At 48.5% G+C, this 17298-nt stretch overlaps 1 protein-coding gene across 1 annotated transcript in view; it reads right to left on the minus strand.

Annotated features, from left to right (window-relative positions):
- LOC147613151 (uncharacterized) overlaps positions 1-16440 on the minus strand; it is a 30224-nt gene extending 13784 nt beyond the window's left edge. Inside the window, exons 1-5 of the mRNA XM_086782435.1 lie at positions 16418-16440; positions 4298-4484; positions 3764-3862; positions 3447-3507; positions 3258-3322 (exon numbers count right to left, since the gene is read on the minus strand). Of these exons, the coding sequence (XP_086638561.1) occupies positions 3258-3322; positions 3447-3507; positions 3764-3862; positions 4298-4484; positions 16418-16425 (420 nt within the window). The 5' untranslated portion in view covers positions 16426-16440. The remainder of the gene's footprint in view (positions 1-3257; positions 3323-3446; positions 3508-3763; positions 3863-4297; positions 4485-16417) is intronic.
- Between the last annotated feature and the right edge of the window lie 858 nt (positions 16441-17298).

Raw genomic sequence — 17298 nt, forward strand, 5'->3', positions numbered from 1 at the left:
GGAGAAAGTCTTGTAACTTTTGTTGGACAATGAGCTCTCCATTAGTGAGAAGAAGAGCGCATTCGGATTATTAGAAGTTCACCGCTCTTGGTATTTGCCTTGACCCTCAAAAGGTGCAAGTTATACTAGATTGGTAAATTCCCAAGAGTGCTCAGGAAATCACGTCATTTGTGGGTCTTTGCCAAGCCTACTGTACACATATGGATAGGTTTTCCAACCTTGTAGCACCTCTCACAAATCTGCTCAAGGGGGTGAAAACGCGTTGCCAGAAAGTGTTTATTACAGGCAAGGCTCTTGAGGTATTTCATGCATTCAAGAAAGTGGCCTCAGAAGCACTTGTTCTTAAGCTAGCACCATGGAATGACCCATCCCAAGTTATTACCAACGCTAGCAATCTTGCCATTGGAGGTATTTTACAACAGGATGGCAGATCGATGGCTTATTTGAGCTGGAAGTTGAATGTTGCCGAAAAAAACTATTCGGTATATGAAAAGGAGCTATCGAGGGTGATCACAGTACTCAAGCATTGGAAACCTTTCCTTTATGGGTGGCAATACAAAGTAAAGACGAATCACCAAGTAGTTAAATGGTTACAAGATTATACCTAGTGTCCCATGGAGTGATAGGCAAGCTAGGTGGAGTCAACTTTTCCAACAGTTTGGAGGCATGATTGAGTATGTTCCTCGCAAAAATAACCCCATTGCTGATGCTCTTAGTCCACTGTGCTTGAGATTCAAGACAAAGATTTGGATAGTATTAAGGCACAATATGCAAATTCTTTGAAATTCGAGACTTAGTATAACTTGATCCGCAATTCAGAACCAGGAGGCTATTGTACAATTCAAGATGCTTGGTTCTACAAAACCCAACTATGTGTACTATGGGAGAAAAGATAGGCACTTCTTCAATGTCCATGATTCTCTTGTTGGGGCTCATCTCGCGGTATCAACAATACCTTGGAGAAGTTAGAACAATTATTTTATTGGCCAAAAATGAGAAGGGACGTCAAGCATGTCAGATTTGCCAAAAAATGAAGGTTCCACACTCAAAGCAGGCTGGGTTACTTCAACCTTTGCCTATTCGAACCTTTTCAAGATATTAGCATGGACTTTGTTAGCCCTCTTCCAACAGCTCTAGGAAGCAAGAATACAGAGTGTATGACCATTGTTGAGACTGGTTTAGTAAGTTTTGTATGTGGTACCCCGTTTGTGGTTTACCACCACAGACAATCACATCAAACAGAGATCCCAAGTTCACTTCACATTTCTAGAGAGTATAATTTAATAGCTTTGGGACTAAGTTACAGTTGTCTAGTGCATTTCATCCACAGATAGATGGTCAAACATAGATTTATAATAAGCTAGCCTTTGATGTTCTCCAATTATATTGCCATGACCAACAATCAAGATGGGAACACTATCTTGAACAACACTCATTCATTCAAAATTAGCCGGACTCCATATAAGGCAGCATTTGGTCGCCATTTCTTGTCTCTTCTTACAAGGATGGTGTCACCATCATTAGAGGCCAATTAAACTACAAAAACATTTGCAGAGATTATTGAGTCTATAAAGGAGTGCCTCTCCAAGCACAAGAAGTTTATACCTGGCAAGCCAACAAGTCTAGAGGAGATTTCAACTACAAGGAGGGAGATTGGGTTTTTCTTCGCATCATGAAGCGACGTTTGAAGCAAGTGGGCAAGCATTGTCCCAAGGTCTCATGGTTGAAGCCTTATGTTGGACTATCTTTGCAAGAGGTCCCGAATGAGCTATGGCTGAAGAAGATCAATGATGTCTCCATGAAGTTGAAGTTACCAGACAGTTGGACTAAGCATGATGTCGTCCAAGTCTCATGGTTGAAGCCTTATGTTGGACCATCTTTGCAAGAGTTCTCGGATGAGCAATAGCCTGAAGCGGTCGATGAAGCAGAAGTAATCGAGTGCGAGCCAATTCTCCTCCACGGGTGTGAAGCATGGTTTGGGTCAAAGACTCAGTTAGTTCTACATCAAGTGCAAGGACTGAGGCACTCATGAAGCCGTTTGGCTCGACGAGAAGTGTTTATCCAAGAGTACCCACAGATATTGGGGGACTACTTGGAAGCCATGCAACTGCAAGAGGGAATGTCACATGCACCCATGCACTAAGATGCTATGCTCATCATCACTGCTACATTTGTACATTAAGAAAAAATCTTTTTAGGGATTTATTTGTTGTATGTCGTGACCCCATTGCTACATAGGTCACATTTGAAGCCTTAGGTGTTAGCATGTGTCACTTAACCCACTTGGAAAACATAGCATTTAGGTTATCCTAGGGTAGAAGTATTGTAGAAGCATTAGGTATCATAGGCTTAGGCTAGCCTTTGGCCAGCCATTAGTGGGTTTCCATGTGGGATGCCCAGCCACAAAAGGGGCCAGTCTTAGTACAGCAGTGAAACAATTCAGTTTCAATGTGTGCTTGAGTCTCCATTTTTGTTTATACATAATTTCAGCAGAGCACCTTCATGTGCTTCATTTCAGCCACCAATCCCGCATCCCCTCAGCAGATCTAGTGTGCACATCGGCTCATGAAGTGGCCTCTAAGTTGCCTACAGATTGCTTAATGGTTCAGCCGACGTTTGGTCCACCTTGTCCTCTTGTTTAACATTCCACAATCAACCCTCGTCAAGTAAGTTTCCTGGTAAAGTCTACATTGTAAAGTTCTCCCAAGTAATAACGCAAATACTCCTGTTTGTAGGAGGGGGCCCTCAAGTGGGTAGTTGGGAGCTAATCTAGTGTCGACTCTCCATTTCTACAGCTCTCTCTTGTGTACAAAGATTAAAGTGGATTGCTTAAACTCACTAAAAGAAAAGGTATAAAGAAGGCCTTGCTGAGTGTTACACGATCATACCGGTTGCATGCTACAGGAATTGTCCCTTCTATGAGGTTGCATTCTTGCAGGTGTTACTGACCTCTAGAGTGGCTCCCTCCATCAACCACCAAATCCCCCCCCCCCCCCTCCCCCTCCCGCTTCTCCAACACGCCCCTTCTAGATACAGCCAGTTCCTATTGGGAGGACTCATTTTGTTCCTCTTACCTCTCTTCAAGTTGTTAGGCACATTAAAAAACAAGGCAACCTCACGTACCTATTTGGAAGACCATATAATAACCAGGCCACTCTACCTGTTTAGAAAACCTAATGCAAATCGATGCATCATCACAGATAAGAAAACAATCCAGCTTACCTCATACAGCTGCAAATGGGAAATTATTGCGTTACCTTTTTCAAGTCACCCGAAGCGCTGTCTGACCGAACTCTCTTCATCTTGTGATACAAAATAAGTCCTGGCCATCATCATCCACTATGAGGGCATCAGAGTCCTTAACAAGAAGGTTTAATCCATGGGATAATTTGGCACACACTTGTCAGAAATTATAATAAAATATCTCTTATTCTAGTAAAACTGACCATATCCAGCAAGGCTTCCCCCTGAGATCAATATGACAATGGCAAAAATGTCCGAGTAAATCTGCTACAGCAGCACAAGTATACAAAAATTGGCTAAGAGAAAGAGCAGGAGAATAGGATTTAAACCCAAATAATCCCTTTGATGACACTAGAAGCTCAAATAAGGTTCATTACAGATGAAGCATAGGTGGTCAAGATGGGGCCCTGCAATGGGCGGGGAATTGGCGATTATGTCTGTAAACCCCCTTGGTGGCTTGGCCTTTCCAAAAAAGGTCACAACCTTCGAATTAGTAGTGAGAAACAAACAGGCGGTGTACCTGAGAAAGAGTGGCTGAATTGATGGAGTTGTCCTTTCCCATACCAATCCAAATAAGCACAGCAAAGGCTGCTGTGAAGAGGCATATGACTACAACAACCTGATTACAAGAAACCCGAGTCATGTGAAACATCGCCGACAGTTACCAGAATACCATGGAGAGCAGGAGACCAGTGTGTTGGGTGGATTTTTATATAAAGTGAAGATGAAGGTAAGTCCTCTCATGAGTCTTTAATGTGCATGTAAGATACCTTAAATAGAAATGCCATACATGCATCCATACATACCTGCATCAATCCATGCAGCATCATCCATTGATCCATCCATCTATCATGTATGCATGTGTACTCCATACGCACACACGTAATGCATGAGCATGCACACGCACGCACGCACGCGCACACACACACACACACACACGCACACACATAACCTAAGCTGATAGCCTTCACAAAATTGTTACTATACAAGAATTTGTGATAACAAGCAAATGGGGAGGCCATGAGAGGCTGGAGCAAATTGATTGACTTTGTACCCCAATGACAAACTTCTGTCGACTACGTATTCGAGAGAACCGCCAACATGGGCAACATTTCCGGCTTTCGGTGGTGGATCTTTTGCTGGAGTCTGTCTGATTAAATGCTGGAAGAACTACATAATCACGCTCTTCTTCCTCCTCCTCCTCCTCCTCTCTATCAGTAGCTTGGTGGCAGAGATCCAACCTAAATGTATCATATTTCAGAAGCTCAACAAATGTTAAGGTTGTGTACCACTGCAAAACAATGATGGAAAAATATGATGAAAAACCATGGATTATATAACTACAAAGCATTCTTCCAATTTTCACAGTACATATCAATCATTTGTCTAGCTAGCCCACTATTGCAGCCACGATTGTGTAACAAAGAGACTAATATAACTTAAATTAGAACAGGGATGTCAGACTCCATAGACTAACCCCTTCCATTAGGAGATGTACCAAATGCTTGGTATGGAGCTGCACTAAGACGTGAATCTGTGGGCCCTGGCCCGTCTGGCTATCATACCACACTGCCCGGCAAAGGGGGCGTGAGTTTGAACCCGCTATATACTCTTTTGAAAAGAAATTTTCAAGCGAGGGTCTGTTTAAAAAAATTTAAGGGAGCACCTTGATTAGGTTCCAACCTCCTGGCCAAACCTGTTGTATTGAAAAAGTGGTACTTCCACGTTGTCTAGTGCAAAAAACTGGTGTTCTATACCTCTAATTCAATGCCAAATCATGTACAAATAATACTCCAGGCTTCAAACCTAATACGTAGCTTGATGCGTTCCGGCCTACACACTTGCTAAAATTTTAGGCCCCCAAAAAGCTTTTGCATTGTTTTTCTTTCCCCCATAAAAAGAAGGAGACGGTGCAGGTGGTGCAGCTTAACTTCAATGAGATCAACCATTTAGTGGCTGAAAATAAGCCTTAGGAGAATGCCCAGCACTTCCCAAGGGTTCTCTTGCATAGAACTTGTAGCAACCAGAGCCAAGATGATTCTTCCACAGCTTCAATCTTTAGAAATAGTCTTCTTCTTCTTCTTCTAGCTTGAATGGAGACTTTCAATTCTGAAAATTAGAATTCAGCCAGCTTCCAAGTGTTTTGGAGAGGTAAAACCACTATGGTATGGCTGGAAAAATACTCTATAATAAGTGCATTAGATAGAGCAATAAACAAAGGCCAAGAAGTGTCAGACGACGTTGTCGCTCGGTGAAGCTCCCGCCCACCCTCCCTGCTCGCGTTGCCTACACAGCGTCGCCCTCCCTGCCTGTTCGCCCCCTCGCCTCCCCTTGCCCCCCTGCCTGCCTTCGCTGCTGCGCCCTGCATTGCCCGCCGCCTATCCATTGCCCCCCCCGCCCCCCCCCCCCCCCCCCCCCCCCGCGGCCCGCATTTGCTGCTGCGCCCCCTCCCGCCTACCTTCGCTGCTGCCGCCACCCTGCTCTGCTCGCCGCCCTTCCTACCTTCGCGCCCCCCCCCTTGCTTCGCGCCCTCCTCCCCTCTGCAGCGCCCCATCCCCCCCCCCTCCGCCAGCTCGCTTTCCTCCCCTCCCTCTTGCGCGCAGCTCCCGCCCTCCCCCCCTTAGGGTTTCTCCTTCACCTTCTCCCCCCCCCTCCTTTTTCTTGCTTCCGCCCCCAGGGGGTTTTGTTTTCCTTTTTGCTCCGTCTTCCGCCTCTCTGTGTGCAACTCGGTTCCAGCAGGATCCCGCCTTCGCCGCAGCTTCAGACTTTGATGGAGGCTCCTCCCGCCCCGCCTCAGAGGGACTCATCCGCAGCCCCCTCGCTCCCTCCTGAGGACACCCCCATCAGGCTTTCTCTTTCGCCAGAAGAGGAAGCGAGCCTCACCGCAGAGGTGGAACGCCTCCAGGCTCATTCCACCATCTGCCGTATAGTCGGCACTCGCCCCAGCAGAGGGGAGATCAGGGATCTTCTTCAGGCCCGCCTTCTTGCAGATGTGGGCAAGATCCTGGACGTACAGCTCCTGGGCCGGGGACATTACCAGATCGAGTTCGAGGCCGCCCAGAGCGTTGCCAAGGTCCTTGCCATGAGTCCCCTTGACATCAGGGGTGCTCGGGCTTTCTTCAGATCTTGGCAGCATGGATTTGACCCAGCAGCGGGCGGAGCAAGGAGAGCGCCTTTTTCATGTTACAGTTTGCTTCCCTGGACGCTGCCGGGAGTATCTTCCGCTCCTCTCCAGGCTCGGAGCATTGGTGGGCTCGGTACTAGAGACTGGCCCCTCAGTAGCTGCAGTGTTGGCCAGAGCAACTGGGCTACCTTCGGTCAGAGTGTTGGTGTCTGACATCTCCTCCCTTCCTAAGGTCATTCAGCTACCTAGGATAGGGGGGGGATAGATAGATCAGAGAGTGGAGCTCTCGGGGCTCCCGAATCAGTGCTTCATTTGCAGGCAGGTCGGCCATCTGGCCAAGGCCTGCCCTCGCAGGAGACCCCAACCCTCACCACAGCAGCAGGCTACTGATGGCCCGCCCACAGATTCGGCTCGGCAGGCTGCCTCTGGGACACCTGCTCAGGCCACAGAGACCTCGGAGTGGCAGCCTGGACAGGGGCGCCGCCGAGGGAGACAGCCACGGCAGCACGCCTAGAGACCGCTGCAGCAGCAGCCACAGTCTCAGCCTCACTGGGTTCCCGTGAGGAACAGCTTTTCTCCCCTCCAGGAGGAGACCCCCGCGGCGACGACTGAGGACCAGGAGATGCCAGCACCCCCTCCTTCACCCCCCCCAGCCCCGTCCCCTCCCACCGCCTCGCTTCCACCATCGCCTCCTCCCGTCCCCGCTCCGGTTTCGGCAGCGGCTCCCTCTCCACCCCCTTCGCCCCCCCCTCCTCCCCCTCCGCCCGCCTCACCTTCCCGGGAGGCCCTGGCAGTCCCCTGGCGTTCACCTGCAGTCCGGAGGGCGCTGAGCACTGACCTTGCTCGAGCATCACAGAGGAGACCTACTATGCCGATTCGGGCTTCACGGATTTCATCTGTCCGCAGTCGGCTGAGTCGCCTTGGCATTAGACAGCGCTCGGAGGCTTTTGATTATGCCTTCACACGGCTTTTTGGAGCATAGGGCCTCCATGAGCCAGCACCCATCCGAGTTCATGTAGTGATACCTCCGGCCCGCGGGGAGGAGGCACTAGACTCAGCGGTGGCCTTCTTGTTCCCTCTGTGTGGCCCTTGCGACTGGGAGTGGACGTTAGAGCTCGCTCTCAGCACTTTGAAGACTCAGGCAGTTGAGTTTTCTCATCACATGAGCGATTTGGAGGTGACAGATGTGATAGGCCGACTTTGGGAGTTGGCTCATTTTTTCTTGGATCCCGGGAGTGTGGATACCTCAGGGATTCGGCATTTGGTCGTGCGCATAGTGGCAGACTTAGCACGCGACCCTGGATATGTGTGTATACACGAGGTTGCTCTGTCAGAGCGGGAGGCAGTCGCCATGGGCCACAGCCATTGGTGCCTGATCCGGGATTCTTGCAGTACACCGGGTGGGCAGATTCGCAGCCGCTCGGATGGGGACTACTCTCCATCCAAGCCGCTTGCGAAGGCCCGCCGTACGGCTGAGACAACATCCACCTCAGCAGGGCATCCATGAGGATCATCTCATGGAATGTACAGGGCCTTGGCGGAGCACATTTTGTACGCTATCGTGGTTGCTTGAGGCAGAAGCTTCAGAGATGCCTGGTTGGTGGCAGCATTGATATTTTGATGATGCAGGAGCACCACTTGGGTGAGAGCACGATCCGGAGATATGGTTCGGTGATGCCTGGTAGATGGGACACTTTTTGGTCTGCACGGTTTGGTCCTTTGGGTGGACAGGGAGGAGTATGCATGGTCATTGCAGATGTATGGCGGCAGGCCATTGTGGATCGAGGGATCATTGTGCCTGGTAGAGCACAGTATGTCATTCTGAGGATGCATGATGAGCTATTGGGCGTGCTTAACGTCTCTGTGCCCAATCATGCTAGTGCCAGAGCAGAGTTCTGGACCCAGGTTACGGATGCATTGCCAGAGGCCGCACATTGGTGTGTCGGGGGAGACTTCAACATGCTTGAGGACTCGGCAGATAGGGTGGGAGGCAGTCATGTTACAGTGCACGGCACGGAGCTTGCAGCTTGGGACCGGTTTTGCATGTCACTGAGGATCACTGATGCATGGCAGCATGGGGCTTTCTCCCGGTCTCAGGACAGTCTTAGTTTCTCTCGGTCGGATCGCCGACAAGGAGGGACTAATCTATCACGGATTGATCGCTTCTATGTGGGCGACTGGTTAGGGGAGTGAGGGGGCTCCGTCGGCATTCTCGCTGGCACCTCATTTTCAGATCATGCGCCAGTTATCTTGACATTGGAGGAGAGGACACGGGAGCCCAGCTTGCAGTTGAGGATCCCAGAGAGGGTACTTACAGATCCCAGTCTCGCTGAGGACATTGAGAGGATCTGGCATGATAGTCAGTGCTCTGACCAGGATGCAGCGGGCCAGTGTGCCCAGGGACTCATCGATCTTAGCTCTTTTCTGCACGCTGCAGCTTTGACACGGTTGGGAGAGATTCGCGAGCGGGAGCATCGGCTGAGACGCAGCTTTGCTTCGCTACAGCACCTTCAGGAGCAGCTGCCTGCATGTGAGTGGGTGGCGTCCCAGCTGAGCCAGGCACGCCAGGAGGTTAGAGAGGTAGAGGAGCAGAGACATGAGTTTTACTATCGTCATCAAGCCTCTCAGTGGACGCAGCTTGGTGATAGAGTGACTTGAGAGTTTTTTGAGATCACTGGACCCCGTCATGCGCGAGCAGGAGTCCGCCAGCTTGGTAGACCGGATGGATCGGTAGCTACTGAGCTCGGGGAGATCAGAGCCATTGCCACTGCATTCTATAGAGACCTGCTTTCAGCGGAGCCAGCCACTGAGGATCGAGATGTTTGCAGATAGACTGTGTGGGCCCATGTGCAGAGGAGGGTCACAGACCGTATGCGTACAGTTCTAGGTGCGCCTCTGTCAGAGATTGAGCTTGCCGAGGCCTTGAGGGTCTTGCCGCGACATAGTTGCCCAGGGGAGGACGGACTGACGCCGGCCTTTTTTATGCGCTATTGGGACCTTTTGGGGTTAGGCCTCCGCAGGGGCTTTCAGCATGTTTTGGACACTGGGGTGATGCCGCAGAGCTTTTCAGAGGGCTTGATCTATCTTATCCCCAAGGGGGAGGGAGTATCAGATGATATTCGGCATTGGAGGCCCGATCCTCAATACTGTCTACAAGGTCTTAGCAAAGGCCTTGAGTTTGAGGATCCAGCCCTTCCTGGGGGAGTTGATTCATGCTACTCAGACAGGATTTGTCAAGGAGCGCAGTATCCTTGACAACATCTTTACTTTCTGGGAGGCGACGGCCCGAGCTAGATTTCTTGGCGAGGACTTGGTCGTGATGCTTCTCGATTTTGACAAGGCATACGATAGAGTTGATTGGGGTTTCTTAGAGGGCACTATGCTTCGCCTGGGCTTTGAGCCAGGATGGATCAGAGGGGTGGCGGCTCTGTATTCCACAGCTCGCAGCCAGGTGTTGATTGCAGGAGGACGGGGGCCGAGTTTTGAGCTGACCAGATCAGTCCGTCTCAGGGGTGTCCCCTCGCCCCTTTTCTTTTTCTCTTCTTTGCGAGGCTATGAGCATGTATTTGACGGCAGAGGAGGTTGGTTTGAGAGGACTTTAGCTCCCAGTCCGGGGGGAGGACCTGCTTGATGCTGAGTTTGCAGACGACACGGGCTTATTTTTGCATGGCCAAGAGGCCAATCTTCTTCGAGCAGAGCAGTCGCTCCAGGTTTTTAGTGCAGCTTCGGGAGCATTGATCAATTGGTGCAAGACAGTGGCCTTTTGGATCAGTAGTGCTCCCACTCCGGCATGGAGCCCGGACCCCGGTTTTAGATGGATTCCTCCAGGCACAGCAGTGTAGTATTTGGGATGCCAGATTGGCCTAGATTTGTCACCTGAGCAGCAGATTGCCCCGCTTCTTCTGAGCATTCGGAAGAAGCTTTTGTATTGGAGTACAGCTCGACTATCCTTGGCTGGGAGGGTGGTGGTGGCAAATCAAGTGCTGTTAGCGACCATGTGGTACATTACGTCTTGCTGGATCTTCTCGAGCTCTTGCATCAGCCAGGTACAGAGGCTGATCAGGAACTTTCTGTGGTCTGGGCGGGACGGTTAGCCAGCTCGGGCAAAGGTTGCATGGGCAGTTATTACACTTCCGCTGGCTCAGGGAGGTTTGGGCATTATAGATCCAGTTGATCAGAGTAGAGCCTTATTGGGGAAGCTTATTGTTCGGGGGTTGCTTCCAAGCACTGAGCCTTGGAAAGAGGTCCTCTTGCAACGGCTGCAGGCTCGGGCGCCCCCAGCAGGGGGCACTTGGGCACCAGAGATTCGCTGGATCTTCATAGAGATGAGGAGGACAGGCCTCCGTAGAGGATGGGAGGACAGATTTGCTTTGAGTATCCTGAGAGCTTGGGAGCTGCTGAGACCGGGGCTCTCTCAGCGACCTCCTTCTTGTGTTGAGGAGCGGGCCAGACAGCCGCTCATCTGGAGCCCAGCGGTTCGCACAGAGCAGGGTCATATGCTGAGTTCTCGGCCTCGTCTAGCCTGGGGACCTTTAGCAGCAGGCCCAGCTCGCAGTTTTGGAGACTGGTAGGCCTTCTGCAGTCTCCCAGAGGAGATCCAGGTGGAGAGGCTGAGTCACTTCAGAGGGGGGTTGATTATGAGGGATGATATTTAGGAGGCACTCACAGAGGAGTGGTTCACGCCTCTCGAGCCAGTGGCCCCACGATGGATGGGAGCTTTTACACAGTTGGAGATCCTGATTGCTGTCAGAGCTTGCACTGAGGTTGGCAGTTGCCTCTACTATGAGATTCAGGATGAGGGCAGACTCCAGAGAGTGGAGGTGGAGTTGCCTTTGGTTGCAGAGTGCACCTCTCAGAGGATTCGGGTAGTGGCCGCCGCTTCTCGGAAGTGGCATATTGACCCTGACCCTGCTGATGTGCTCCCGGATTGGCGCATATGGGCATATGCAGCGCGCCCCTTGGCCCGGCTACAGTGGGACCCCGGGGAGTACGAGTGGCATGATCCTTATGCATCCCTTGAGGCCACAGAGATTACCTTTTTCTAGTATACTGTTCGACTGGGGCGGCATATTTTGACGGCGAGGAGGACGGTCTCTCCAGCGGCAGCGGGGCATTGGCGGCTACAGGGACTCTCATAGGAGTTCCTGGAGGATTTTTGGGCTCGGCTCTGGGCTAGTCGACAGGCCCGCAGGATCTCGACTTTTCAGTGGGGGCTGGTCGCCCACAGGGGCTCAGCAGTTGGCACTTGGCTTGTTTACAGCGGTCTTCCGGCGGCCTGCGTCCGATGCGGCCACCCTATGGAGACACAGAGACATTGCCTTTGGGATTGCCCTCAGGCGCAACAGATTTGGCTGCGGATGCTGCGTATTCTGGCTCCCCCCTCTCCAGAGGGTATGTTTACGTGGGGTGCCGCTGCTTGGTCGACTTCGTCAGGGCCTGCTATGGGCTATGAGATGGAGCAGGGCAGTCAGGCCATCAGATTTATTAGGGGCCAACCTCGCCTGGTTCCGGCACCAGATTTCTTGTCCGCCAGCTAGACACAGGAGAGGGATTTACGATGGGAGCTCCTCAACAGCCTCACCATTTGGTTCACCTGGAGGGCCCGGTGCTTGCTTTTGAGGGGAGATTGGAGCCACCAGCAGAGACTGTACGGGGGATTTGGCAGGAGTTGATCCACACCCTGCGAGGACAGTACGACCGCATCCGGGGAGACTCGGATGAGGCGATCTTGCGGCGCCAGGCCTTTCACACCACTTGGTGCTGTGGCCCCTTCTACACCTTACACACGGGATCCCCCGATGGCACTACAGGCCACCTGTTTGGCTCTTCCCCCCCCCCTATTGTATGATTTAGCCTCTCAGTCCTTTGTACTGATGCTTGTATTTTGCAGCACCTAGGGAGAGTCTCCTGGGCTGCCATGCTGTATTCACTGCTCTGTTTTCTCTTATGAGCAGGAGAGACCTTTTGTAGCCCTACGGGCGTTTTTTATATAACTAATGAAAGGATCTTTTCTCGGAAAAAAAAAAAAGGCCAAGAAGTGTCTTGAAATGAGGCTGAAAATCTAAATTTATAGAGCTTAGAAGGAGGTGCCTACAAGAAGAGAAGGGGTGGATGATATTACTCATAAAAAGATGTGGTAGGGAGAGGTTTCAGCTAGACATTTGGAACAACAAGAATGGCTATAATTCAAGGAGCAACTCGTGTAGCTAAAAGAGGAGGAAAAGTTTACTTTGCATCCTTTTCTTTTCAGTTACATTAGGAAGTGAATGGGGTCTTCTTGGGCCCTTTAATTTGCCCCAGCCTAATCAAGGTGATTAAGGAATAGCCAAATGGGGGGTTGCCATGTGGACTGAAATGTTGGGTTTTTAAGAGAGGTGTAAGAGTGATCAAAGGGTGCACTTTTTTCCCCAAAAAGAGGGGGGGGGAGGGGGGGGGCAATTTTACAATTTTCGGACCTCCATAACTTCTACATACAAGCTCCGATTTGAGCGGAGATTACAGATCCGTGATTTACGCATCAAGAGCTTTCCATAGATATGTTACATGATATGGTTTTATCCGCTAGATTTTAAATTCCATTTTCCCCCCAAAATTCAAATTCGAATAAAGTAGCCGTTTTGAAGCTTCTAATTAGAAAACGTTTCTTCTTAAGAGAAAAAGTTTGACTTCGTTAAACTGCCAAATAAAAGGGCCCAAGAAGCCTTCCATTGAGGTCCTAATGAACTAGCTTGCATGCCTTACTTTTAAGAAAAGTAAACTTGCATGGCACACTTTTAGGTGCATGAAAAGATAAAGCATTGCATGATGCATGCATGTAGCTGAAAAAGCTTGCATGTCACATGCATGGGGGTTTCTGGCCTTGCATGTCGGATGCATGAGGGTTTCTGGCCTTGCATGTCACATGCATGGAGTTTCTAACTATGCATGTCACATGCATGGAGGTTTCTCATCATGAAGAAGAAGATTATCAACCATGCTTAGTTAAACTGTCATGCATGCATGCATGCATGGAGATAGAAAACCCGCACAAGAGTGGGCTGCCTTCAAAATATTAAGTATTCATGTACAAATCCATCAATACATTAGCTGAAAATGGATTATGCAACATACTAACCCATGGGTGCAATCCAAGCGTCCCCAGATCCATGAGCTTCTCATGCAATGAAATCCAGGCATTGTCCAGGCAAACAAAACAATACACACAAATAGAAATAAGTCATGCACACAAATGTATGCATTTGAACACATATTTTGGAAGAAACTCCATCTATTTACATGTACTTGAAATTTACAAAAGCTATGGCATTTGGCTCTCCAAGATCCATCAAATGTCCATGGCATTATGTGTTGCATTTGGTTCTCCAAGATCCATAAAATGCCTAACATGCTTCTTTGTAGCTAGGATCTCGTAGATACAGCTAGCATAGACATACATAAGAAGCTTTAACCATAAACATTTCATGGCTGCATTTCGTGTCCAATACCCATGTCCATGAATAATAGAGAATTTACAATATAAATCCTTAGAAATTAGGGAGTAGTTACATTCCCCCCGGCTTCTAAATAGTTGTCCTCAACTGAAAAGCTTCTAAATAGTTGTTGAGGAGATCGAGATATTCTTTGAGATCTTGTTCTTGCATCCACCTTGAATCCATAGGCGAATAGTTTTTGAATTTAACCAAATACTTGCGTGTGACCTTGCTTCCCTTAAGCTTCCGTTCTTGATGGAAGACAATCTGTTTTGGTTGAAGCATCTGTGAACTGGCCTCTAGCCTTCAGACGAGACCAAAGGGCGGTGTAAAAACAAACTTGCACACAAAACACTTCAACACATTTGAAGACCTAGAAAAGGAAAACAAACAGGGGGAGCTAGAGTGCTCCTACAAACAGTATACGAACACCGATTGGCCCCAAAACGCAGTGGCGCCCCTTGCGGTATTTCTTTAATTGATTATAAGAGGGCTTTCACAATAAGACTTGAAACTCAGCCGTCACAGTAGAACTCCTGAAGCCGCAAAACCATCCATAGCCTCTCACCCCATGGACAGCATCACACCCTGACACATCCAGTGCTTCTGCATCACAGCAAATACTCCCAAACTGTCTCCCAAAAGAGAACTCGCATCACAGCACAACATCCCATACAATAGACATCTGTACACTCCCTCTCTACCTTCCAAGGGTAATATCCATCTCAGTCATGGATTCCCTGTCCCCTGTCCAATCAGTATAGCAAGGCTGTACCAAACATGTTTCCACATGAAACAAAGACTTGTTTCAGTAAACATCGGGTGACCTATTTCCCCATTAAACATCTGGTCTGGACCAGCATGAAACCCATGTCCTGTCCACGTGAAAACATTCTCGGCACATACTCAAATGTAGTGCCAACACAACACACAAACAAAAGAGAGAGCTCTTATTGAATATGTCTGGCTGTATTTCTGTCCCACAACTATGTTATATAGGTATGCCCAAAACTGCAGGTCCCTCTGTTCCTTCCAAGTAGGAAGAAAGCAATTTGCTCCATGGGTATGCACCCATGAGAGCTTGCATTGCTCCCATGCCAAGAAACATAACCAGGTGACCTTGTACTTGCAGCCAATAACCCATGTACACAGTGAACTTGCAGCCAAGCAAAACAGTCTCAAAACATCCCAGTTGCACAAGGAGGATCAGCACACTTGTGCACCTCTGTCCAGCAGCCACCTATGGGTGAAAGGAGCTGTACACTACAATCCAACTGAAGTCTCATATGCACTGCCAAAGACCTACATGGTCTTCTGCAGTGTTATCCTCCTGCGGACCAGCCCTATGACCATCTGCGCAAGCAATCCCTGCATGTACCTCTGCTGTCTTGGCCACCTGTGTGCATGCTGCAGCCCTGCTTTTCAGTCCAGCCACGTGCAGTCCAGCCCTCCGTTTGCAAGAGAAAGAGAGAAAGTAGGCAGTTCAGCCCTCTGCCTTTTTACCAATAGAAAGGCGCCTGCTGCAGCCCGCCAATCCCTCCTTAGAAAAAGCACACACGTGGCCCCCAATAATAGCTTATGGGCCATGTTTTCTTTCATAAAGAGTATTATCAAGCTTTTAAAGGTTTTTAAAATCTTTTGTCCCCTCCCCCCACATGGGGTTGTGGAAAAGAGACCTTAAAAAAAAAAAACCTTGAGTCCTTTTTGACTTCCAAACCAATGCCATTCACACTATCCACCATGTCCCCGTGCACACTTGCATACTGTCCAGAGAAAAACACAGGGTCGTCACACCATCTCCTCTAAATCATCCACTTATAGTGGATTTTCTGTAACTAGTTGAGAAGGCTTTTATGACGAAGTTTAGACTTCTCAGTAAAATTGACATTCACAAATGAGATAGAGCAATAAACAAAGGCCAAGAAGTGTCTTGAAATGAGGCTGAAAATATAAATTTATAGAGCCTAGAAGGAGGTGCCTACAAGAAGAGAAGGGGTGGATGATATTGCTCATAAAAAGATGTGGTAAGGAGAGGTTTGAGCTAGACTTTTGGAACAACAAGAATGAATATAATTCAAAGAGCAACTTGCATAGCTAAAAGAGGAGGAAAAGTTTACTTTGCATCCTTTTCTTTTGAGTTAACTAGCTTGCATGACGCTTTTGGATAAAAGTTAGCTTGCATGCTTTACTTTTAAGAAAAGTAAACTTGCATGGCACACTTTTAGGTGCATGAAAAGATAAAGCATTGCATGATGCATGCATGTAGCTGAAAAAGCTTGCATGTCGCATGCATGAGGGTTTCTAGCCTTGCATGTCACATGCATGAGGATTTTTGGCCATGCATGTGGAATGCATGGGGTTTCTAACTATGCATGTCACATGCATGGGGGTTTTTGACCATGCATGTTGCATGCATGGGGGTTTCTCATCATGGAGAAGAAGATTATCAACCATACTTAGTTTAACTATCATGCATGCATGGAGATAGAAAACCAGGCTAAGAGTGGATTGCCTTCAAAATATTAATTATTCCTGTACAAATCCATCAATACATTAGCTGAAAATGGATTATGCAACATACCAACCCATGGGTGCAATTCAGGCGTCCCCAGATCCATGAGCTTCTCATGCAATAAAATCCACGCATTGTCCAAGCAAACAAAACAACACACACAAATAGAAGTAAGTCATGCATATACAAATGTATGCATTTGAACACATATTTTGGAAGAAACTCCATCTATTTACATGTACTTGAAATTTACAAAGGCTATGGCATTTTTTTTTCCAGAAAGAGACTTCTATTAAGTATGAAAAAGAACAACAATCACAGCTATAAGCCTGAAAAGAATAGAATCACCCCAATATGTAAGGTGATTTCAACCACTGAGGAGCATCATGATGCCATGAAAGACCTGTGGGACCATAGGAAAAGAAAATGCCATGGTCCCACTCCCGCATAAATATAACGCGCTTTGCTTGCACAGAACGAGAGAACCCCTGAATATGCGTCCAAGTAGCCATAAGAGTATGAATCATCATGGATCTACATGGCATGCTTGTACTACCCCTTCAGCATATAGAGATGCATCTTGCCTTAGCACTCCATCCACATCCCCATATACAAACAATATATCTTGCCTTAGCACTCCATCCACATCCCCATATACAAACAATATAAAGGGGGGATGTGGATGGAGTGCTAAGGCAAGATGCATCTCTATATGATGAAGGGGTAGTACAAGCATGCTATGCAGATCCATAAAGAGAGAGAGAGAAAGAAAGAAAGAAAGGAAGATATATTAACGTCTGCAAAAGGCCAAAATTGACCTATGAGACAAACAAGTAGTACAATGATGTTCCTCCAGTCATCAAGAGGAAAATGTGGAAAATGATGTTCCTCCAGTCATCAAGAGGAAAATGTGGAGAGAGAGAGAGAGAGAAAGTTGTATTAACGTCTTC

Source organism: Cibotium barometz, chromosome 44 (genome assembly GCF_041138505.1).
Source record: "Cibotium barometz isolate CiBa-2024 chromosome 44, ASM4113850v1, whole genome shotgun sequence".
Taxonomy (NCBI): domain Eukaryota; kingdom Viridiplantae; phylum Streptophyta; class Polypodiopsida; order Cyatheales; family Cibotiaceae; genus Cibotium; species Cibotium barometz.